Source organism: Vulpes vulpes, chromosome 9, assembly GCF_048418805.1.
Source record: "Vulpes vulpes isolate BD-2025 chromosome 9, VulVul3, whole genome shotgun sequence".
In the NCBI taxonomy this organism is placed as follows: domain Eukaryota; kingdom Metazoa; phylum Chordata; class Mammalia; order Carnivora; family Canidae; genus Vulpes; species Vulpes vulpes.
This window is the reverse complement of record NC_132788.1, coordinates 4475372-4500820: the sequence shown is the minus strand read 5'-3', so window position 1 is coordinate 4500820 and position 25449 is coordinate 4475372. Positions and strand designations below refer to the sequence as shown.

The 25449-nt window shown below is 45.1% G+C and overlaps 1 protein-coding gene across 2 annotated transcripts in view; it reads right to left on the bottom strand.

Annotated features, from left to right (window-relative positions):
- The window catches only part of IQCA1 (IQ motif containing with AAA domain 1), a 145011-nt gene that overhangs the window by 49913 nt on the left and 69649 nt on the right, over positions 1-25449 (bottom strand). For both annotated transcript variants that reach the window (XM_072719089.1, XM_072719090.1), the window contains 5 exons: positions 22874-23005; positions 16115-16190; positions 9068-9174; positions 8798-8896; positions 1416-1480 (listed from right to left, as the gene is read on the bottom strand). In XM_072719089.1, the coding sequence (XP_072575190.1) occupies positions 1416-1480; positions 8798-8896; positions 9068-9174; positions 16115-16190; positions 22874-23005 (479 nt within the window). The remainder of the gene's footprint in view (positions 1-1415; positions 1481-8797; positions 8897-9067; positions 9175-16114; positions 16191-22873; positions 23006-25449) is intronic.

Sequence of the window (25449 nt, the reverse complement as noted above, 5' to 3'; positions counted from 1 at the left end):
ATGGGAGAAAAAGTATTACCTTCAGAATGATTTCTGACATTTTCTTAGGGATTGTATTTTGTTCGACTTTTATTTATTTATTTATTTATTTATTTATTTATTTATTTATTTAAAGTATAATCAACACACAGTATCCTATTAGTTTTTAATTATTAGTGATTCAGTATTTTTATACATTACAGAATGATCCTCACGATAAGTCTAGTCCCCATCTATCACCATACAAAGTTATTACAATATCATTGACTATATTCCCTATGCTGTACATCACATCCTATTGACTTACTTATTTTATAACTGGAAGTTTGTGCCTCTTGATCCCCTTTTTCTACCTGTCCCCCAGCCCTGCCCCAGCTGGTGGCCACTAGCTTATTTCCTGCATCTGTTTTGTTTGTTTTGTTTTGTTTTTTTAGATTCCACTACATTCCTTGAAATTATCCGAAAACCCAGGTTCTATTTATTTCCAGTGTTAAAGCACTGAAGGGCCATTTCAGCATAAAAAATGAGCATTTAAAAATGATTCATGAGTATCAAAGCTCGGACAGCAGAGCTCAAGGAAATGGAAACATCCCTCAACATGGCAAAACTCTGTCCTTCCCTTCAACGAGCATCTGTGAAGTGCCTCAGTGGGCCGGGCCCGGGACAGGGCAGGAAACGGGAACAGTCTCTGCCCTCGTGGAGTGTCAGTACTCCCTCAAAAGTTGGATCAGGATGCTATTTCTTAAACAATTTCTTAAGAACCCCATGAAATTTGGGATGCCTCTTGGTTGGTTAAGTGTCCGACTCTTGTTTCCAGCTCAGGTCACGATCTCGGGGTCATGGGACCGAGCCCTGCGTCAGGCTCTGCACTGGGTGGGGAGTCTGCTTGAGATTCTCTCTCACCCTCTATCCCTCCCTGTGCTCGTGTTCTCCTTCTCTCAAATAAATAAATAAAATCTTAAAAACAAAAGGATCCCCATGAATTTTAAAACTTAAAAAATTCACGTGATCTCAGAGGTGACCCTGGCGTACATCCTTTGCCGTACATCTCTGCAGGCTAGGAGGCTGCATTTTTTTTTAAGATTTTATTTATTAATTCATGAGATACACAGAGAGAGAGGAAGCGGCGTATAGGCAGAGGAATAAGCAGGCTCCCCTCAGGAGCTTGCTTAGCCCTGATGTGGGACTCGATCCCGGTACCAGGATCACGCCCTGAGCCAAAGGCAGATGCTCAACTGCTGAGTCCCCCAGGTGTCCCTAGGAGGCTGCATTTCATGCAGGACTGCAGAGCGCCCCAGCACTTCGAGGCGGGAAGAAGTGCAGTGGGCAGAGAGGGGTGCCTTTCCTAGGCTGGAGCTGTGGACTTCTGTGGTGACCTGTGCTCTGCTCTGGGGAGCCCGTCACGTGCAGTACAACAGCACTAGGGCACACCTCACCTGTCAGCTGTTAGATCTTTGTCCTTCCCTCTTTTCCCTTTTTTGCCTTTCTTCCCTTTCTTTTTCTGGAAAAAAATGGAAACAGTCAACAATTTAGTAAAAACAAGTGAGCAAATTAGCTCTAGATACTAGGGAGGACAGCTGGTTTTGTTAGTGGTGGCAGGGAATGGGATGGGAACATCCACTGTGGCACACTGGACGTGCGGTTGCCACATTTTCCTGGACGGAAGGCTTGGCCTGGGAAACTGCAGGTTGCTTATGTGGGCACATCCCTGGGTGGGTAGATGGTGAGGTCACCACTGCGAAGCCTGCACAAGGCCTGATTCCCAACAGGTTCTGAGCATTCTGGCTCTTCCTGTGGGCTCTCACCTACAAAGGATGAGAGCACCGCGTGCCCAGGCCATCAAGTTGTGCTGGTCTTTGACATCCAATCTCGTGCCCTGTTAGCCTCGGCCCCAGATCTGCATCTCAGGGGGCTCTGCATTCTGATCACTGGGATAGCCGGAGGGAAGTGCTTGGAATATGATTGTTCAAAACAGTGCTGGTTGCTTCACTACTCTGTTTAAAGCACCCATTGGTACCTGCCCATCGCCCATGGGATGAAGTTAAAGTTCACCACCATGGTGGATGCAATTCTTCCAGCCTGGCTCTCTTCCTTTACTGGCTCATATTCTTTCTCAGGCCTCCCCCCAAGCTCCCCCGTCATGCAGACTGACCGTCAGGCACTTTCTTACTGTCCCAGCATCTTTCATTCCTCCACGTCCATGTCCACATTCATTCATTATTTTTATTGCAGTATAATTTATGCACCGTGAATATACTCGTGTGCAGGCTGACTGACTTTTGCATTTATTTTTTTACATATAACCATATAAACACTGCCTGAATCAACATCTAGAATGTCTTCTCACCATCCCTGGAAAGGAGCTTGAGAGAGAGAGACTGTGGGTAGACTTCACTGTGGATTCAGACTGCTTGTTGCGGTCCACGGAATTGTACAATATAAACTGCCTATGGCTTCTTTCAGCCAGTATCATGTTCTTAAGATTCACTTAATGTGGTTGCACATAGCTATACTTCATGATTTTCAGGTGTTTACACGTTAAATTTTTTATTTTGAGACTATGGTAGGTTCACACGCAGTCGTAAGAAATAATACAGAGATCCTGAGTACCATCTACCAGGTTTCTCTCAAAAGTAACATCTTACAGAACTATCTGAACCAAAAGTCACAACCAAGACACTGGTATTGACAATGGAATAGTCAAGATACAGAACATTTCCATTTCCACCAGGACCCCTCAGGGGGCCCTTTCCAGACCCACTCCCTTCCCTCTCATGAGCACCTCATCTTTAACCCCCAGAAACTATGAATCTCTCCTCCGTTTCCATAATTTTGTCTTTTTGAGAATGTTGTATCAACAAAACCACAGAGTACATATCTTTTTGCTTTTCACTTGTTATAATTCTCAGGAAATCTGGCCAGGTGATTCTATATATCAATGGTTGTTCTTTTTTATTGCTGTTTTCAGTTTTGAATTATTGTGAATGAAGGGGTGTGTGTGTGTGTGTGTGTGTGTGTGTGTGTGTTTGTTTCTCTGGGATAAATGCCCATGAGTGCAATTGCTTGGTTGTATAGTACTTGCACATCTGGTTTGCAAAGAAAGTGCCAAACTGCTTTTCAGAGTGCCAATACCATTTCACATTCCCACCAGTAATGTATGAATCTCGTTTCTTCCCGTCTTCTCCAGCAATTGGTGATGCCATCCTAATGGGAGTGTGGTGACCTCTCATTGTGATTTTAATTTGCATTTGCCTCATGGCTAATGGCATCTTTTCCCATGCTCTCTTGCCCTCTCTACAGCCACACCAGTGCCATACCTCCTTGTGTATTTTGCCCATTTTCTAATCAATTGCATTTTAACTGTTGTGTTGTGAGAGTTCTTCGTATGCCCTAGGTACTAGCTCTTCCTCAGATATGTGGTTTGCAAATATTTTCTCCTAGTCTTTAGTTTGTCTTCTCATGTTCTCCTTAGAATCTTACATGGAGGAAAAGTTTCTAATTTTGATCAAGTCTAAATTTGCCTTTTATGAATTCTGCTCTTGCTATTTATTCTAAGAACTCTTTCTAGCCTTAGATCCCAAGGATGTTCTCCTATATTTTAGTAACAGTTTTATAGTTGTAAATTTTCCATTCAAGTGCATTTGAGTTTGAGCTCATTTTTGTACAATGTATGAAACTTAGGTAAAGGTTCATTTTTTTTCTGTCTGTGGTTATCTAATTGTTTCAGCATCATGTATTGTAAAGGATATTCTTCCTTAAATTTTTGTACCTTTGTCAAAAATCAGTCAGGAATATTCATGTGGACTCACTTCTGGTTGTGCATTCTGTTCTGTTGATCTATGTATCTATCCCTCTACCAATAGTTTAGTTTAATTCTATCATCTTCATATTTATTTTTTTAAAAAATTATTTATTTATTCATGAGAGATGCACACACACACACACACACACACAGAGAGAGAGAGAGAGAAAGAGAGAGAGAGAGAGAGGCAGAGACATAGGCAGAGAGAGAAGCAGGCTTCATGCAGGGAGCTCGATGCGCGACTTGATCCCGGTTCTCCAGGATCATGCCCTGGGCCAAAGGCAGGTGCTAAACCATTGAGCCATCCAGGGATCCCTCCAATATTTGTTTTTTAATTGTGCAATCTGTTCCTTTTCCTTTTCCTTTCCTGTAGTCTTCCTAATCAATCAGGTATTTTTTATTTTCCCATGTTATCTTCACTATTACTTCTTGTTATACATTTTAGTATCATTTAAAGAATTACAAAATATAATACTAACTTATTATAATTTACCTTGAACTAGCACTTTATGGTGCCTGAACAGCACAATAACCTTACAAGTCCATTTACCCCTACCTACCTTATCAGTTGCTGTTGTCATATATTTTATTTCTACATGTTATATAAATACCTAAGACTTTGTTATTATTCTTGCCTTAAAAAAAAGAATATTCTAAAAGTAGTGTTTTATATTTTCAAAAGCTGATCATTCCTTCTTACACTTCATTGTTTCCATTTGGGATCAGTTTCCTTTAGCCTGAAAAATATTCTTTTAGTATTTTCATATTGTGGATCTGCTGCTGATAAGTTCTCTAAGATTTTGTTTATCCAGGAACATCTCTATTTCATTACATTTTTGAAGGATGTTTTCACTGGGTCCGGAGTTCTAGGTTGGCAGTTAATTCTTTCCAATCTCTAAAATGCCATTTGTTGCCTCCTGGCTCCATAGTTCCTGTTGAGAAAGTCAGCAGTCATTCTTATTCTTATTTTTGTTTCCTTGAAGGAAATGTGTCTTAAAAGAAAAAAAACAAATCTATTAAGATTTTGCCTTTTATCTTCAACTTTTCAGCATTTTGACCATGATGTGCTGAGATGTAGTTTTCTTTGTGTTTGTTCTACTCAGACCTCATTGACCTCATTGAGGCTCCTGAATTTGTGGCTTCATGTCTTTCATCAGATTGGGAAAATTCATGGACATTTCTTTTTCATATATTGCTTCTTTCCCATTCTCCTGCTTTTTTTGGTGGTGGTGGGGGATTCCAATTACACATACAGTACAACTACTGACTATGTCTCAAATTTCTTTATTCTCTGTTCTGTTCTTTACATTCTTGTTCTTTCAGCACTTCCATTTAGATTTCCTATTGGCTGGTCTTTAAGCTCAATCTGTCTTCTGCTATGCCCATACTGTTGTTGAACCAGTTCAAGGAGTTCTTAATTTCTGCTTCTGCAATTTTCAGTTGTAGAATGTTCACTTGTTTCTTTTCAAAGTAGATTTTCAATTTATTTTTAAATAAGACATTCCTCCCTCTCCCATTTATATATGCTAGCTCTCTGGCAAATGCAAAAAATAGCCAAAGATTTTACCCTCAAGGAGCTTCTTAGCTTCTCCAGGAACTCCTATATTCTTAAAACTTCCATGATTACAACAGGAGGAGGACTCAGGAAAGGAGGGCCTCTGAGAGGCAGGACCTCACCCAGTGATGTCATCATGAGGATGACAGCACATCCAGAGTGATCCAATCTTGCAGATCTGGAAACTTGCTCTTGCCAGTACAGATGCTTTGTCTGTCTTGTTCTCTTATCTACTCTGAATGACTTGAAATATACCTGGCATATAGTACTCAATAAATGCTACTGAATGAAAAAAAATAATAAAGATAGTCTGTTCCCCAAGCCTAATTTTGGATCTACAAATAACAGGAGAAAGTGGAAAGTGGAATAATCTAAGTTGGTGAATTTAGAATCAGATATACAATTGCCAAGAGGAACAGACCATGTAGACTCATATCTTATAGAAAAATCATCAGGAAACTATAATAACTTATCAGAACGTTGCTTGGTGAATATGGATTCAGAAAGGAGGTGGCTGGATGCTGTGAACTGCTGGACAATTGATGCTATACTGTGACATCTCGAGGCACATATTTAGCTTATAGGGATCAATCTGTATGGGATCTCAATTTGACTAATTTATTTGATAATATTTACTGAGGACTTATTTTGTGCCAGAAAGAGTTACAATGGTGAGCAAGCAAAAAAGACAGTAATACAGTTCCTGCAGTCATAGTCCTTCAGTAGATTCAGGAAGGCAGATACCAACAAAATGATCTCACTAATAAATATAACATTAAAACTGTGATAAAGCACCTGGAAGGCCTAGTATACAGTGCTATATGTATGCAGAGAAAGCAGACCTACTATGGAAGCCAGAAGGCTTCCCTGAGGAAGGAAGGCTTGGACTGAGATTTAAGGGATTAATAGGAGTTAGCTAGGTTAGGGACTGGGGGCATGGGAGCAAAGATAGTTCTTGAAAGAGAACAACATGTGCAAAGGCCCTGTGGTAGGAAGGAGTACAGTGGGTTTGAGGGACAAAGAGGAAGTTCAGGGTGCTGAAGCACAGGTGAGAAGGGAGAGTGGGTGAAGAGCTTAGGGAAGTGGACATTGGCCAGGTTGGACAGAAAGCCTGGCTGAAGATTGTCATCTCTATTCTTAGAGGATTAAGATGCCATTGAAGGGTTTCAGCATGTAGTGGTAAGAATAGGTTTGTATTTTGAAAGGAAGATTCAGGTTGCGGATAGTCTCTGATCAAGTAATTTTATCTGGGTGCTGACAGATTAATACTGCCTGATTCTATTCCTCTGAATCCCTTTTCTTCTTCTTTCTATGTTCAGGTTGACTATTTCCTTTATGCTAATGGTCTTCCTGAGGATGAGACTTGGTATAGTTAATTGTTTCAGCTTTGAAATTAAAACCACATCCAATATATGTGTCCAAAGTTTACACCTAAGTCATTGGATTGGAATTTGGGGCACTCCATAGTTACACAGTTACCATCAATTTATTGGGATACCCTGAGCACACCATTGAATGTTAAACCAGCTTAATTCCAAGAGGGAAATTCACAGCAACCCCTCCCTGTGACATATGATGAACCATGACATGGAAAGGGCAGATACCAGACTACAAGGAATGGAGGAGGCAGTCATGCAGGAGGGTGAGGAAGCCAATTCTTATCTTGGGCCTGGACAATGATACGTGTTGGGTAAAAGGAAAAAGCCTATTTTCAGCCAGAGAAAGCTACTTCCTCTCTGCATTTCCCATTTTGTTTGGCTTGAATTCCATGTTCAATCATCAAAACATCACTTCTTCATGCAGATAAGACCTATTGGTGAGAGAACAACCTACAGACGACCCTCATCAGGCTCCAGCGATATGTCCTCAAGGAGGACTTTGAAGGACATTCAGGTGTCAAACTAGTAAGTCAGAGTTAAACTGTGAAACTGTAAACTGTAAAGTCAATACAAAACGGATCAGGGTGGCGTCATGCTAAAGGGACTGACTGCACTAGACACTCATGTAGCTGGATGTGTGAAAAACTCTAAGAGATTATGTGAACCACAAGAAAGTTTGATCAGCCATGGGACCTTGAGAAAACCATCAAAGGGGCAAAGGTTGCCTTATGCACCTGCTGACCCTGCCAGGGAAGGAAAGTCTGGCCTCTTCCTGGATGATTCTGGCCCCAATGGCAGGGCTAGCTCTGGAATGAAAGTGGAAGTAGGGGCCTAGGTTAGGAAATAACCAGTTCTTTCCTCCTGTGTGTGTCCTTTGCTCCCACATGAATACCACATACACAACACTTCTGTCACCAGGTATGTGTGTGCGTGGGGAGTTCCCCCACCAAGAAATACCAGCTGAGAGTCCTACAATTTGACTCAATTCTGACACTATCTACTTAGAAATAGCATCGGATCCCATAGGTTGGGGGCTCAGTCCCACATGACTGCTCCCCTACCCCCACATCAGACACCAAACACAAGTCTCTGGTTAAAAATCTGGTTAAAACTCTTAGGTTCCCACAACCATTTCTTTGAGTTCAATTAGTTTCTTACAGTGGTTCACAGAACTGAGGGAAACACTTCACACTTACCAGTTTATTAAAGGATGTGATAAAGGGTAACAACTGATGGCCAGACCTTAGGATAAGGTCTGGGAGGGTCCTCTGTTCCTGCAGAGTCAGGCTGTGCCACCTTCTTGATACATCCAAGTGTTCACCCTCCTGACATTACTGGGATTTCATGGAGGCTTCATCACACAGGCACGATCAATTATTAGCTGCCTTCCCAGCCCTTCTCCCCTCTCTGGAGGGTTGGGGGTGGGGTTGGAAATTCGAAGCTTTTAATCATGCCTTGGTCTACCTGGTGACCGGCCCCCAGACAGGAGCCATCTGGGAGCCCACCCAGAGTTGTCTCATTAGAACACATATGCTCCAAGTACTCTCTGACTTAGGGATTTACAAGGGTTTCAGGAGCTCTGTGCCAGGAACCGGAGCCAGGGACCTATATATATCTTCTATTATTTCACAGGGCCTTAGTAAATGAACTTTGAACGTCAGGATTTACATGGTTACCCCAAAACACCCTGAGATGGATTGGTGGCAATCTAAAATTCAATTTGTCTGATTCCCCTACTCACAAAGAACTTGCTTATTGCCGCTGGCCTCCTCTACAGATCTACCTACAGGACGAGAGAGGAGGCATTCTGGGTACATTACTGGCTCCCCTCATTGTCCTCATCCTTCATGTGGGGTTTGGGTAATGCAAATCTGCAGTGAGCAGTTTACTCTCAGACTGGTGAATGTATTGCATTTATGAGGTCATGTCCCTGAAGGCTACATGGTGGAACAAGGCAAATCCACAATCCACCTGGGTGTGCCAGGCAGCACCCAGGACTCAACTCTGGGGCTTGGGCAGCATTCCTGCTCATGATTCAAATCTGCATCTACCTCATCCCTCCCATGCTGGCTTGCTACTCACCTTTTTACCTTTCTTCTTTCCCACTTTGACCGGATACTCCTTTTCTCTGTTCACAGCCAGTTTTAAGTTTTTGAGCTCCTGTCGCATTAGCTCATCCACCTAGGAGAGAACAAAACACACCACTTATGAGTGACTTTGTGTGCCTTGTGTTTTCTTTGTGAAGTTTAAAAATAGCTTAGAATCTAGGCCGATCATTGATGGGAAATCGTGAAGAAGCCCAATGGCTGCCACTGATGACTTGTCTTCGCACAAATCTAAGCGCGGTGTTACCTGCAGTCTGATCTCCGACTCTAGTTCCTTTCGCTTCTCCTGTTTGATCAGTTCCGGGTCATAGTCCTGCCGGAAATTCCACGACTCGTCTCTATTCTTCCACAAGTCTGTGGTCCAGAAGGATTGAGAAAAAGAAAATGAATTTTTTTTTTTCAACATGAAGACGAACGAAAATAGTTATTGCAATGTAAAGCACTGCGTGGAATACAAGGTTGGATAAAATAATCAAGAGTTTATTGATGGCAGAGTGATGGGACTCGTGTGTTCTGTTCCCTCAAGTTCCCAAATGAGAAAAATGTGCTTGCATAATAACCTAAAAAATAAAGAAGAAAACTGCTAATGTGAAAACATAAAATAAAAAGTATGACACGAGTAGTATTCTTCTAATGATTATAACCATGTAAAAAATAATACATTAATTGTGGGATTATATAATTAGACAAATGTGGGATGACTATTTTTGTAATATGTTTTATATTACTTTCATTATTCAAACGATTCAGTAAAATAGGAAAGATTTTACTGTTGGCTGAAGCCACCAGTGATTAGCCCCAGCCCCTTGTTAAAAGACAGCACTGAACATACAAGTACCCTTGACGTTCCCCTGACAGCTATATTTTTGAATTACTTTTTGGATGTGTTTGAAATCATACATGTTTTCCATTTCCCTTTTTGCCTTGGCCTGGCAGTTAGGAGAATGGTTAGAGAAATGTGACCTTAGAGGAAATAAGGATAATTCTGTGTCGCTGGAATAAACGGAACTAAAGTTCATTTCTCAGAGGGGAATTCCAAATGCGTGCCAAGGTACAGATCAGCTGGATCCTGGCACTGGGACACGGGGTGGTGTCCTGTGCAAAATGAGACTTGTCCATCTGGGAAATGAGACCTTTTCCCAGAATCTGTGTTCACAACGGGAGGGGAAACTTGCCAGAACTCAACGTGCAACCACCACCCGGCTTGGCCACTTCCCTGGGAGCTCATCCTTAGGATAGCGATGCCCTTCAACTAGGGGAGGCAACTGAGGGCCATGGGGGCCGGGTAGCGGCTCCTCAACACCTGTCTTAGGCAGAGGCTAATACCTGGGAAGAAGGGTGCAACTGGGGGCAGGTGAACACGTGAATGGGCAGAGCTTTCTCAACCATGGCCTCCCGTATGGGCTCAGCAGGGGGATCCTGAGACCGGCCAGGGATGAGTCCTCCTGATGCAGCTGCCTGAGAAGGGAGGGACAGTCACAGTCACCAACAGATGTCTGGGAGCTGTGGAGAGCAAGGAGTGTCAACCGTGAAGACGGAGAGTGGAGAAGGTTCCTGGAGAGACGCCTTGGCAAACAGATGAGAAGGGAGGGCCAAATCAATCCCAGGGTCTGAGGTCAGCAAGAGGGGCCAGAGATGAAAGAAGGGACAAGATGTGCTGTGACCCAGGAAAAGCTGCAGATCCTGGAAAAATGGACAGCACAGTAAGGAGATTCTGATGCACAACTCAAAGCTGGCCAATGGGCAGGTCTTTGGCCATCCGATGCCAGCCCATAGGACGCAGCCCATGGTGGAGCCAGGGGGAAACCCCGTTGTACTGCTTATGACTGTTGGTCTTATGGTCTTCATCCTCCTTATGGACAATCCCCACTTCCTCAGGGGAGAGGGACTCTGCAGGACAGTTGTGCCCAGAGCAGACACCTGTCTGCTCTGGGCACAGCAAAAGTGGAAGCAAAGTGGAAGTGATGGATGCCTGAGGGCCAGTGACTGTCGTCTCAAGGTGATTAGTCAGGATCCTGCGGACAGGAAAACTATAGGAAGATGGGATGTGGAAATGCAGCTCCAGTTCTCCAAAAGTGTGGGAGCCCCAGGCTGAAGAGCCTACAATGCTCCTGGTGGTTGGCATGGAAATCTCCAGAGTTGGGAATGGTCACCACAAGGTGTTGCCACACACTCAGGCAGGCCCACCTCACTCCCTATGGGATGGGATGTTGGCCAGAATAGAGTCTGTCTGGAATCCAGGTCCAGCGAGGGCTCTCAGCCTTCCCCGGCTTCACACCAGAGAACTGAGGGGGTGTGGCTGGGCAGGGCTGTGCCAGGGGCTGGCTAGCCAGGGTCTCTGCCATGGTCACAGCCTATGGCAAATCAGGGGGGACAGATTTTGGAAAACGAGGATGACCAAAGGACCCCAGTTTCTCTTGGGGTGGCCACTGTAGACTTATAAGAAATAGACAGGAAACAAGTCACAAACGTGGCACAATTTTCAGAGCCAATTCACCCATGTGTCTTTCCCCATTGGGGTGGCCACGTGACAGGTGACCCTGCCCCTGGGGCAGAGATGATGGCGACGGATGATGGGGCTGGGAGTGGATGTGGCACCTCTGGTCTCTCTTGCTGACCTCTCCTGGGTGCCTGCCTGTCGGAGATGACCCTAGAGGTGAGGATGTCATCACCTGGGTGGGGCAGGTGATCAGACTGAAGAAGGCCACTCGTGGCAGGAGTGGGCACACAGGAAATTGCCAGAAAGCTTGGACCTGAATTTTTATTATTTTAAATGATCACTCCCAGGACTGAGTGCCAGCCAGAGAGGCCTATCCTGTGTTTTACAGTCAGGGAATGAAAACTAGGCGTTGCACAAATTGTCTACACCAGCCCACTGACATAGAACACGTGTTAAGTCATTATTTGAAAGTTTATCTTGGCCCCGAACCACCCCCCCTTGGCAGGTGGATTTTGCGGTCGGTCTGTAAGGTGCGTGTACACCCAAGGAAGAGCGAATTTGCACTTCCCTCATTTGAGGGTAATTGTTCTTTCTCAGTTCATTTGCTGAAAAGCATATGAGCTTAAATTGTGGAAAACTTTAACATGTATAAATAATGCTTTTCCGTATGTGTTTGAAACTGTAAACTCTCTCCCTTGAAAATACTACGGAGTGTTTAAATGTCTTTAAAAGGTGCCATTTACTGATCACTCTTGTCTAGCAGGCTTCCGCCTTGCAACGATCCATTCTATCTCCAACAGCAAAACTCAGCTGTTTTTATTAAGATATTTTAAAGCAAAAAATATCCTTTGCTGTTGCAAGGGAGCTCCTTTGCTTTTTCACCAGACAGACTTACTAAAATCTGGAAACAGTGCATTTCCGAAAGAAAGGGACACAGAATATTTAACAGAAAGGAACACGAGGCGATTATTTATGTAAAAGCAATGGCACCTCGTAACACATTCTCATTCTGGAGTTGTAACTGTGTCCCGCGAATAAAGCAGTGCTTGGTGGCCTTTGCTGATTTCCCCTCTCCCGCCATTTGAATGGTCTTGGTTTTGCGAGGAAACTTTGCTTTTCTCATGACACTTTTGCACAGGGCACCTCTCAATCCCTTCAAGAATTTCATGGACATTTACAAATGCAGGAAGCTTTTCAGGGCCCTCAAAGCACAACAACTGCCCCACAAGCTTTCATCCCGAGAATGTGAAAAGCAGGCTGGGGCAGTTTCTCACGTTGGGGGGGGGGGGGCAGTGATTAAAATGCTAATGTTTTATTTGAAAAGGAAAACTTTGGATTTTTGAGAAAAAAAATGCTAAGATGAAGACATTTAATTTCTTTAAATTACCAGAAAGATAACACAGGAAACGCTACAAATCCAGCTAGGGAAATGGCACTTCACGATTTCTGCTCCCAAATGACCACTGCTTGCTTTTTTTTTTTTTTTTTTTTTTTTAGGCTTTATGGAAACAGATATTATACAAACAGCGTAATGGAAACATATTACACAGACGGTGTGGAAAGTCTCAAGAGCTTTCCTGAGTGGGTCAGCAGGTTGCAAGACTCGGCTTCCCACGGGAACATTAGATTTCCCCCAAGTTAGTTTTTGTTTTTACCAAAATAATACATGCACATTGTTTTAGACAAAGTCGGAGAATATGGAAAGGATTATAACATAACTGTCTAACTCTGCCTTGCAGTGAAATTGCCCAATGGCATTCATTCATTCCTGTATTCATTCATTCATTTAAAATTGCATGGAGGGACGCCTGGGTGGCTCAGCGGTTGAGCGTCTGTCTTTGATTCAGGGCGTGATCCTGGGGTCCCGGAATCAAGTCCTGCATCAGGCTCCCTGCATGGAGCCTGCTTCTCCCTCTGCCTGTGTCTCTGCTTTTCTCTCTGTGTCTCTCATGAATAAATAAATAAAAATCTTAAAATAAAATTTCATGGAATAGTTTCAGAGTTATCTGCAAATCTGATTCATCCATAAGTTACTTAGTTCATGACTTGACTGAGCCTGACTATGGGGCAGGTGCTGCTATCAGATTGGGCAGACAGTGCGAGGTGCTGCCTTCTGGGACCTGGCAATCCCTTTGTGGGGGTGACAGGGAACACCCACATCCCCGTCAGATCGAGGTAAGTAAAACAGGGTGGGCACAGAGTGAGGCTGGAGACTGTGAGCCCACAAGGGTCTCAGGGAAGGCCTGCAGGCACCAGCACTCCAGGCAGGGGGAACAGACAGCACCAGGTCCCCGAGGTGAGAGTGCCTGGCTCCCTGGTGGAACAGGACACCCATGGGAGGTGGGTGTGAAGCCGTCTAGCTTCCTGAGCGCTCCTCCAGCTGCTTGTCTCTTGTTCCATGCTCGTCATGCGGCCATACTGCTACTTCTTGATTTATGAGTTTGAGACGTGAGCACCTGACTCCCTGTTATGGCAGAGGAGGGCTTTTCCTGTCTTTCCCCTTATTCTCTCCTGATAGTAATTTCAGAGAAGAGAGCCAGGCCTTCCAAATGCCGAAGGAAACTATGACCTGAGTATAAGCCTGAGACCATATTTAAGTGTGTTGGCGTCTAGAGCTCCCCTGCCGTAGCTCCTTCTCAGGACACCCTGGGGGAGGATGGGCTGCACCAAAATGAAGGAGTGACAATCAGGAAGGATGAAGGAAGGTCCAGGGATGACAGGTGATAGGGCTCCAGGAGGGAGGACTTCAGCAGAACATGAGCCGGCAAATGACCTGATGGGTTCAAAGGTGCAAACCTGGGAGGCTGGTGATAGACCTGTAGAATATGGAACCATGCGGTGGCCGTAAAGACCAAAAGAAATGTGGCAGAAAGCAGGTCTGAATAAGGGGCCCTTCTTGTTGCAGACATACTTGAGTTCTAGTAGCATCCATGGCATGCCCATGACCCTACAGTGTGATGCATGTGGCTCCTAGCTGGACCTTGGATGTTGTTGCTGCCTGCCTACTTTGCAAAAGCACTCAACTTATGCCACTGTCCCCACGCCATCCACCTCCACCACGGCCAGTATGTTGTTAGCATGTTGATGGCACGTGCCACCTTCATATCTCCACAGTAGCCTTGCACCTGGCGTGCTGGACACAATGGTGGTTGAATGAATACACCAGTGAGTGAGTGTGTCTGACAGTGATTGCTCTGCACTGTGGTTTGCAGTGATTCAAAGGGGCACCTGCACCCCAGTGTTTATAGCACTCTTGTTCCGGTCCACAAGAGCCAAACTATGGAAAGAACCCCGATGTCCATCGACAGATGACTGGATAAAGAAGATGTGGTCTATCCATCTATCTATCTATCTATCTATCATCTGTCATGGAATATTACTCAGCCATCAGAAAGGATGACATCTTCCCATTTACAACAATGTGAGTAGAACTAGATAGTATTATGCTAAGTGGAATAGTCAGAGAAAGACAAATGCCATATGACTTCACATACGTGGAATTTAAGAAGCAAAACACATGAACACAGGGGGAGGGAAGGAAAAATAAAATAAGATAAAAGCAGAGAGGGAGACAAACCGTAAGAGCCTCTTAACCCTAGGGAACAAAGGGAGGGTCGCTGGAGGGGAGGTGGGTGGGGGGTTGGAGTCACTGGGGGAACGGGCACCAAGGAGGGCTTGGGATGGGATGAGCACTGGGGGTCGTAAGCAACTGATGAATCACTGAACTCTACCCCTGAAATTAATAATACACGATATGTTAACTAATTTGGAATTTAAATAAAATGTTAAAAAAAAATACTCTACCAGCACCTGCCATAGGGGGATAGTTTTGTTACTCAACCCCCCTCCCCCGCACAGTTGTCCTGAAGATCAAACGAGATGAGCATGAGAAATACAAAGGCTTGCGTGTCGTGGGCATCTAACAATAGGAGGTCACTGCTTTGACCTTCCCTGAGCTACAGCAGTTGCCAAATCCTGCTGGGTCACCTACCCCCTGGGCTTCCACCCGAGCTCAGCACTGCATGCAGGGTGGGACGCTTGCCACTAGTGTTTGGTGGAAGCATTTTCGGTGGCATGTGGACATTTTCATCTCAAACCTGAAATGACGCTGATACTGCTGCTTAGGGTGAGGCTCAATTCATTAGGGTAAAAACCATGAGTCAATGAAAAAATATGCCTGCTGCCCAGATAAGACCAGGATTAGGAAGGAAGGATACGCAAGGCGGACTCCACGTCCTAATCGCATATTTTAGGGATTACCGAAGAGTACCGATAACCAGGGTCATCGTGGCGGGTCATTCTGTGTTGGGATGACGTGGGCAATTGTTCCAGTAAATTGTAATAGAAATGCCTGAAAGACCAATGCCTACACCTGCAGCTCTACTCAGATGATAGCCACGGTGCTAATTATGCTGAACAACGGACAGAAGAATCATGTGTGGGTTTTCAGGCACCTGTCTTGGTCTGACAGGATTAAAACATTTCATTGTCCACAAGGCATTGATTTATTAATTTAAACAATCCGGGACAATCCCTTTCATTCCCAGCAAGAGAATGTTCAGCTGAGGTCCTAGGGGTTCAAAAACAGAATGGAGGTTTAGATCACGTCCTCGTACTATTCATATCTGGCTTTTTTTTTTTTTTTTTTTTTTTTTTTTACTGATTCTGTGCCTTTCGGCGACTCAAAGGAATTTTAAAATAGAGACGGACAGAAGGTGCTGGCGATGAGCTGCACGTTTGCAGCCTCTCCTGGATGAGCACCTAATTCTTCCCCGCACAGGCCGGGTGCTCGGGCCAGGGGTCACCCTGGGCAGATGGGTAACACATTGCCTTCCCATATTCTCCGGCACCAACCTTTGTACACGTTGTTTCCTTCCTCCATCATGGGAATGAACACACTCGGTGACATTTTCCATCCCTCATCTTCTTCCTGTTGAGGAAAAATGATATTTTTGTTGATTACAGGCCTACTTTGACCCGGACGCGACAGTTACGAGGCGCACACATCCTCATGCCCGGGCTGTGCCAAGGCACACGTGCTCTTTCCTGGCTTATGAGCAAAGGTCCAGCCCCTGGCCACCCACCCGGGCAGGTTCCCTGCTGGCCAGTCTGAGCAGGGAGTGTTGTGTCCACCATCCAGGGCGTGGATGGTTCTAGAAATTCAGCCCTGCCTGCAGGCTCACTGTGGCGCCCCCGTTTCAGGTGCCTCTCCAGGGGTACCCCACACGCTGGGCTTGTCTGACAATCAGGTTCCTTCTTTGCTCTGGAAGCTGATCCCAGCCTGAGTCCTTGTAGGGACGTCAAGCTGGTTGGAATGTCCGAAGAGGCTGGAGGAGAGGACGTGGCTACGATGATGGCCTCATTCCTGAGAACAGCCTCTGGAAATCCGCAACGCGCGCGCCTCCCTCTTTGTGAAGTGGTACAAAGTTTAGTTTGCAGACCCCCTAAGATGGTATGAGAACGTGGTTGGCTCAGGGGTCCAGCGTGGAGCAGCACCTCCGTGGGCCAGGCGGCGGGAGAGAAGGCGTGGGGGTCACGGAAAGGCTGGGTGGAGCTGCAGACAAACGGCACCTTTTACAGCTCGTGGTGCTGGATCTGGGTGCCAGGCTCTTGCCAGGATTTAGTACGACGTTAGGTGGACATAGAGAAGACTTTAGGATTCACATGATCACGTGTTCCGGACAGAGACAATCCACCTAAAATAGGCCCAAGTGGTTCAACACATGGCTTGAAAAACAACAAAGAGAAAAGAGGTGCAAGGATGGATCGCATGGGGCTCCTCTTCTGGCTCCTAAAGCGACTGTCAGACAAGGGCTGTGACTTTGATACCGAAAGCACATTTGCAGAGATGGCTCTTGGCTGGCAGAGAATGTCCTCCTGACGCTAGCTTTCTCCTCTAGCATATATATATTTTTAAATGATTTTGTTTATTTGTTTGACGGGGGGGGGGGAGAGAGAGAGAGAGAGAGAGAGAGAGAGAGAGAGAACAAACAGGGGGAAGAGGCAGGGAGAGGGAGAGGGAGAAGCAGGCTGATTCGGGGCTCGATCCCAGGACCCTGACTGAGATCATAACCTGAGCTGAAGGGAGACACTTAACTGAGCCACCCAGGCGCCCCTCTATCACATATTCTTTTTAAATTTAAATTCAATTTGCCAACATAGAGTATAACACCCAGTGCTCATCCCATCAAGTGCCCCCCTCAGTGCCCGTCACCCAGTCACCCCGTCCCCTCACCCACCTCCCCTTCTGCAACCCTTTGTGTGTTTCTCAGAATTAGGGGTCTCCCATGGTTTGTCTCCTTCTCTAATTTTTCCCACTCAGTTTCCTCCTTTCCCTTATGGTCCTTTTCACTGGATGAGTGAAACCATATAATGTTTGTCCTTCTCCAACTGACTTACTTCACTCAGCATAATACCCTCCAGTTCCATCCACGTCGAAGCAAATGTGGGTATGCATCTCTTCTGAGGGCTGAGGAATATTCCATTGTGTATACAGACCACATCTTCTTTGTCCAGTCATCTGTCGAAGGACATCGTGGCTCCTTCCAGTTTCGCTCTCGTGGACATTGCTGCTGTGAACATTGGGGTGCAGGTGTCCTGGTGTTTCACTACATCGGTATCTTTGGCGTAAATACCCAGCAGTGCAATCGCTGGGTTGTAGGGTAACCATCACATATTCTTAACAGAGGATGTCCTTATCTTTTAGAGATGGTTTGCAAACCAAAGATCCAAAAGAAAGATGAATTTTTTTTTACTGTTAAATTTCGAGAATTCTTCATATATTCTAGATGCAAGTCCTTTGTCACATCTATAGCTTGCAAACATTTTCTTTCAGTTTGTAGCTGGTCTTTTCATCCTCTTCCCAGAGTAAAAGGTTTTTTTTTTTTTTAAATTTTTATTGTGATGAAGTCCAATTTATCACTCTTTCCTTTTATGGATGCTTCTGGTGTCAAGTGTAAGAGTTGTTCACTGAGCCCTTGATCCTGAAGATGTTTTTCCCTAAAAGTTTTATAGTTTTACATGTAAGTCCATGATCCATGGTGAGATAATTTTTATATAAGGTACAGGTAGATGTTCATTTTCTCGTCTAGGGGATGAAATGATTAATTTTTGGAAGCTCATCTTTATTTTTTTAAAAAAGATTTTAATTATTTATTCATGAGAGACACAGAGAGAGGCAGAGACACAGGCAGATGGAGAAGGAGGCTCCACGCAGGGAGCCTGATGTGGGACTGAATCCCAAGACCCCGGGATCACGACCTGAGCTGAATGCAGATGCTCAACCACTGAGCCACCCAGGTGTCCCTGGAAGCTCACTTTGAAAGTGTTTAGGGTGTTTCTATGTTTTCCCTTTACTAGGTCTGGTGAGGTGAAAACCCCTAGACCAATCTGTTTGCTTTTCTCCTTCGGCATCTCAGAATAGAGGTCTCCAGATGGATCCAGATAAAAAATTGAAAACTTTCATGCTTTCAATGTTAAATTGTTTGCAAAATTTTTGATGAAATGGTCAAATGAATGTAAGATTACCAGCCACAGTTAATTAATTAATTAATTAAGAGAGACAACATGAGTGCACGTGAGTGGGGGCGGGGAGGGAGGGAGGGAAGCAGAAAGAAAGAGAGAGAGAGAGAGAGAGAGAGAATCACCCCACTCAGTGCAGGGCCCGACATGAGGCTTGATCCCAAGACCCTGAGATCATGACCTGAGCTGAAATCAAGAGTCCGACGCTTAACCAACTGAGCTCCCCAGATGCCCCCACAGTTATTTTATTTTAAAATGTTGTGCATGATTATGGAGACCCACCATAACAGCCCTTTCTTTTCTCGGGCTGCCAGCCCCACCGAAGATTGGAAATCCAAGCAAGACTGCAAAACTTACAAGTTCTCACCCCTAAACTTCATCCCAGGCATCTCCAGGTTCAAACATCTCAAGACACCCAGGGGTACTCCCTGATCCTCAAAATCCTGAATAACAGAGTGTCTAAGGGGGGCTCCTGCCCGCTGCACTAGGGTCAGGAGGAGAGGTGCTTTGGGCAGGTCACTCTGACACACATTTATGCTGTTAGAGGTGACCCCAGGCAAGGGTCGAAGTGCGAGGAGAAGCAATCTTAAAAGGGTGACGGTGGGTCTTTGTGAGCCAGGGACGGGTGTTGGTGACTATGAGCCCAGATCTTCGCATCACCACTGGATGTACCTTTCCTTCTTCATTACTTTCAGAAAAAATCGAGGGAAACAGAACTCAGTTGGTTCGCTCTCCACCTTGTGAATGATGTTTGGTTTTCAATGTGTCCTCCCATGTGGATGGATGCAGACTTCTGAGGTGCTCCGACTCCTGGCCCACACTTGTCCTTGTGTGGGCCCTGGGCTTGCACTGAGCCTGCCTCCTGTCTCGTGGCGGTCACCACCTGGACCTGTCTCCCTGCCTCGGTCACTTCCTCACCCATGGGCCATCCCAACCTTGGCCACAAACCACAGGCCTTAGACTACAACTCATACAACTGAGGTCTGCTCAAGTCACTACCCCCAGGATGACTCTCGTCTTCTCTGGAAGGTTCTGCACAGCACCCAAAGGCCCCATCCATGGCTGCTCCAAGCTTTCTTTCCCAGCCCCACACCACACACCCTCCCTGGCCTCTGTTATCCCTGTCCTGACGTGGTCCTATGGTTCTCTGTCTCACCCATTGCCTGGAATCCTGCCTGGAGTCCCCGGTCCCCGTCCAGCCTTCTGATCCTCTCCCTGCCTGACCCTTGTCGACGCCCTGTCTTCGGCCACTTATGCTCACTTGCAGCCATCTTGCAGATTGATGAAGCTTGTACTTGGGTGATAGTTTGATAAGCGTCTATTTTCCATTTATGGAGGTGAGTGGAAATATCCAGAGAATCCTCAGTTTTTTGTTAATATGAGGTCTTTCCCAAGTTTTCTGACTATAAATGCACTGGCAATTGAGAAATGACCAAGTTTATAAAAATACCTGAAGGATAACCTCCCAGCTGTGCCACCGTGTGAAACAGGGTTGGGGTTGGGTCAGTATCTATGCAAGCTAAACAAAACTAGTTTTCTGTCTCCCCTGCATTACCCTTTAACCAGGGTGAATAATAGATGACTTTTTCTTCTGGTCAAATACCAATTCTCATACAAGGATTTGAATAGCTCATCTCACGAATGCTTCTGGAGGCTTTGGGATTGCTTCTAGAGTAAGACTTTAAAAAGTCAATAGAAAAAATGATCTGACCTCTAAGTAATGAGTAGGAACATAATGTGATGATATCAATTTTCATTAGAGATCACCATTTGTTCTTTCATTGATTATGTTATCACCGCGTAGACTTGTACTTTTCATGAATAAATTCAGTTCTAAGTAACTCTGAAGGATTTAATCCTTCATTTGCAACTACTTCATAAATGCTGATACACTCAAACTTTGCTTTTTGTCCCAAACTGTTAATCATTAAATGACTCTTTAATAGCTAGTTAATAAAATACCTTCACTCAACAAAGACCAGATTGTGTAGCTGATAATTTCAGATTTTTTATGGAACAAGCTTCATTAACAGTGAATTTTTAATTAGCAAGTGTCAAACTCCCTAATGCATATTTAGCGGAAGAGAATGCTTAGAATAAAATTGAAATTCTTCCAATTGTCCTTATTCTTAGGCACTGCTTCAAAATTATCTTGCAAAGTGAGAGGAGGGCTTTAAAAATTAACCGTATCAGGTAAGCTCCCGTCTTATTTTTTTTCTGCAACAAGTTAGAAGCGTTGGGGCCAGCAGTAGGGCAACAGGTGGCCTCATGGGCTGGATTCCCTGGAAATGCTCAGATGGAGGCTGTGCAGGTGGTTTACTGGGAACACAACCCACAGGGAAGAAGGGAGAGAAGCAACACTGGACAGAGAAGCTGATGCAACTGAGCTGTGATGTGACTGGATGTGAGCTGTCAACTGACCCCACGGGGAGCCCAGGACCTAGGAGAACCATTCAGAGATGTCCCATGAGAGGACTGGGTCTTTGTACCCAAACGTGGCTATCCCTGGATGCAGTTCCCTGGGCAGGGTGCTGGGACTTTGCATGGAGCAGCTCCTTTAGACCCGGAACAATTCCTGGGGAGGAATTAGGTGAGGCGTCAGCATGACACACTGGGTAGCTGGGGACTACAGTGGAGTGGGTTGTGTCCAGAGCGAGCAGTAAGAGGTCTCTCTTCTTTTGTTCCCAGCAATGGTACATGGTTAAGGAAAGGGACAAAGACAGGTGGGGGAAGTTGGAAGATTTCTGCTTATCATGGTGCAGGAGGTGAGCCTTGCAAAAGGGGCAGTTGCCTCCAGCTGGGTGCCTACAATAGTGCAAGGGATTTTTCTTTTTAAAGATTTTATGTATTTATTTTAGAGGGGGTGGGGAGGAGCAGAGGGAGAGGGAGAAGCAGATTCCAGACTGAGCACAGAGCCCGACTTGGGGCTCCATCCCAGGACCCTGAGATCATGACCTGGCCCATTATCAAGAGTCGGATGTTCAACGAACTGAGCCAGCCAGGCGCCCCCATGCAAGAGATTTTTAGCAAAATGTTGGCTTTCATCACAAAATGTTGGCTTTCATAAAAGCAAAATGTTGCATTTCTGTGGAGTTTGGGTGTTGCCGTTGTATATCCACCGTCCTCCTTTCTCCCCTGCTCACAATTTCTGACTCCTTGGTCCAGTCGCTTGTCTTTGATGACACAGCCTGTCTCGTTTCTCTCCCGGACGCACCTCTTGGAACACGAGGAGTGTGACTGCCACGGCCTGAGCAAGAGATGGATCTCTGCCTCTGGACAGTCACACACGGACATACCCCTTAAGGATCCATTCTCCCGAGTCGATTCAGGTCAGAGTTCTGGTCAGCTGTGAAGGAGGATCCGTCTGTGCAGAAATGCCTCTTGAAACATGATCATGCTTTAGGGTGATGCGAGCTTCCAGCCTGAGCTCCATCTCCCATGGAGGAGTTTCTGCTGAGAGAACGCTGTCCGGGGAGCGCGCACCTGTCCACGAGCTTGGAGGTAAAGACTCCTCCAGTTCCTGCCCCGTGACAGCAGCACCTGGTAAACCCACCGCCTCATCCTCCCCCGACTGCACGAGGGGAGGCCTGGCCCAAAGTGACACTCTTTGAAATCTGATATCCTTTGGGTAGTAAGAAACAAAAACTTCCATTAAAATACATCCAATATGTCAACGAAAAGTGATAAACTTGAACAAACACATTTTGGTTAAAGTAGTTAAGATTATGTTGACTTTGTAGTGGTCACCTGGTTTGCGAGCATTTTTTCTGATCTCTACCCTTGAAGAAAGAAGAGGGGGATCATTTATTTTGAGGAATAAAAATTCAAAGCTATCCCATATGTGAATAAATGCATAAAGTATCGAAGTCACGAAAACCACCTTCATGCTAATGGGTATTTATTATAAGTCACAGAGAAGAGGATGACCAGTTATCGAGGAACATAAAAAAATATTGAATAACAGTTGGTAGAACGGTTTCCTAGGAAACAAATGACTGCAATCTCAGGAGATTTGAGGCGATGGCATTGATTGAAAGCAAGAAATCCACCTAAAAGAAAAAAAAATTTCTTTTAAAATTCCAAATCCCTTACCTTGTTTTTTTCCTTTGTCTCTTTCTTTTCCTTTTCTTTTTTAGGTTTCTTGGGTTTCTTTGCCTTCTTCTTCTTCTTTTTCTTTTTGTTTTTCTCCTCCTCTTCTTGGGTTGCAATAATATCTTCAGTGACCTGGCAAGAAATACAAAATCAACTTCTCACTTTCATGGAGCCCTATCAAGATGAGGACTCCTTTTCTGTCTGGAGGACGTATTTGTGCTGACCTGTCCTTGCTCCCTCCCTGCCCTGCTCTGGGTCTGAGGCCGACCCTTCTGGGGACATCACCACCTGCCACCTGCCTCTGGTTGGATTCAACAGTGAGGCCACAGTCAGATCTTGGGGTGGGAGCAGATGATGGGGAGGCTGAGGGAGGTTGGACATTTCTGAACCCAGCCCCCCTTGCCCCCTAATTCAGTGCTGCTCTGGTCCCCAGGGCTCCTATGAATGTAAACATGAGGGAGGTCGTGGCTTCCTCGGTGTCTCTGCCGCAGCCTGTGTGCCAGGCCTGCCCATACCTCTTCCCCAGATGAGCTGAGGACACCTTGTGATTCCTGCTTGGACTCTGCGTGACAGTTGATCTTACAGTAACTTTGCTTTCCCGTAAATGATCATGCATCTCTTCTCAGGGTTGCTTCCTTTCACCTGTGATTAAATCTGTATGTCCTGCGTGACAAAATCCCACTTATGCTCCCCAAATTTTAAATATTTCTTAAGAAATACCTGGTTCATATCGGATCAGCATCACTGGAGAATTAGTAAAACCATATAATGAAAACCATATAATGAAAAACCATACGATCTGTTCTGTACAAGGATGTTTGCTGAGCTCCCATTTGCTGTGGTGGGGGAGCCACGACTTCTGGGAGATATGAGGGTGACGGTGATGGGACCCATTTCTTGTTAGACCCCAGGGCTCTGCCCATCACCGGTCATGTGACCAAGACAAGTAGCATAACATCTCTGGGTTCTTTTTTTTTTTTTAATTTTTATTTATTTATGATAGTCACAGAGAGAGAGAGAGAGAGAGAGGCAGAGACATAGGCAGAGGGAGAAGCAGGCTCCATGCACCGGGAGCCTGATGTGGGATTCGATCCCGGGTCTCCAGGATCGCGCCCTGGGCCAAAGGCAAGCACCGAACCACTGCGCCACCCAGGGATCCACATCTCTGGGTTCTAGTTTCCTAGTTTCATTTCCTAAAATCAAGTCAGTGCTTCCATCCATTGGACTTACGGTAAGCCCAGCACGGTACTAAAGATGAACTCATCTACTGCTAAATGCGGCCTACGGATGGGAGCTGTTACCAGCCTGTTTTATTGATAAGAGAAGGGGGCACAGAGACGTCAGCCATGTGGCCCAGGACACACAACTGGCCATTGCTGAACTGGGATTCGAACAGGTGCTCGCCAGGATGACCTTCACAACGGAGAAAGAAAAGATGCAAGATGCAGAATGACACACATAAATTTATCCTATTGTACAAAATGCATACAGTTAAATAGAAAAATTACCCTCTACGGTTTCAGGATACATATGTAGTCAAAGAACAAAGAAATATGAAGGAATGACAAACACCAAATTCAGTACAGTGGTAATCTCTGGAGAGCAGGGTATGCAATGAAACAAAAGGGCTAGTATCCTTTCACCTTTACTGCTTCGTACTAACCACCCTCCTGGGGTCAAGTCTACTTGTTACGGCTTATTAGTGATTTACTACCGCGCAGACGTTTATTTTCTAGTATTACATTTTTTTATATTTATACCTATGTTGTTCTTAGGAGCTTAGTTCGCACTTTAAAATATATAACAGATAGCTTTACTGTGAACAAGAGCAGGATATTCTGGTCCCATCTGGGCTTAAAAACAACACTCTAGTCATTAGTCATGTGTCTCCTTTCCACTGTCCAGAGGCCAACCCATCCCAAGGCTCCAGTGAAGCTCTCGGTGGGGTGAGGCACAGAGAGGGTGCTGGCGAGGGTAAGAGGTGACGTATGTGTTGCGCACATTATTTGGTAATAAAAAGTGTGTCTTTAGATGGAATTAAAAGTCCCTTGCTCAAGTGGCAGTGTTTTCCTTGGGGATCAAGCTCACTTCAACTCAGAACCAAAGTGGGGCTACTCAGGACTTTTATGTTTGGAGCATGTAGGGAGCATGAACTTTTTTTTTTTTTTTTTGGCCCTTCGGATGTTTGGAAGCTTTCAGAAAAACGTACAGACAATTTTTAAAAAAATGACCTGATGTATAAAATGTGAGCAGCTACACAAAAAGGAGGAATCCTCATTTGTGGCGCAATTCAGCATATCTTTTAAAGCCTTCTCCATTGTACTACTTATTTCCTCTATATCCTCACTTAGTTTACTAAGACTTTGATAAATATATTCACCTGATCCACAAATTCAAAACTTACAAAAGAGCATGTCGTGAAATGTTCTGCTCCCATGCTGTGAGCCCACCAGCAAGATCTGCTTTCTAAAGCAGCCTCAATACCTTGGAGGTGCTTCCAGGGACATTTAATGTAGTTATATGCAAATATATGTGTACACACATGCACACACTCTCCCACTCTCCGATGTGTTATG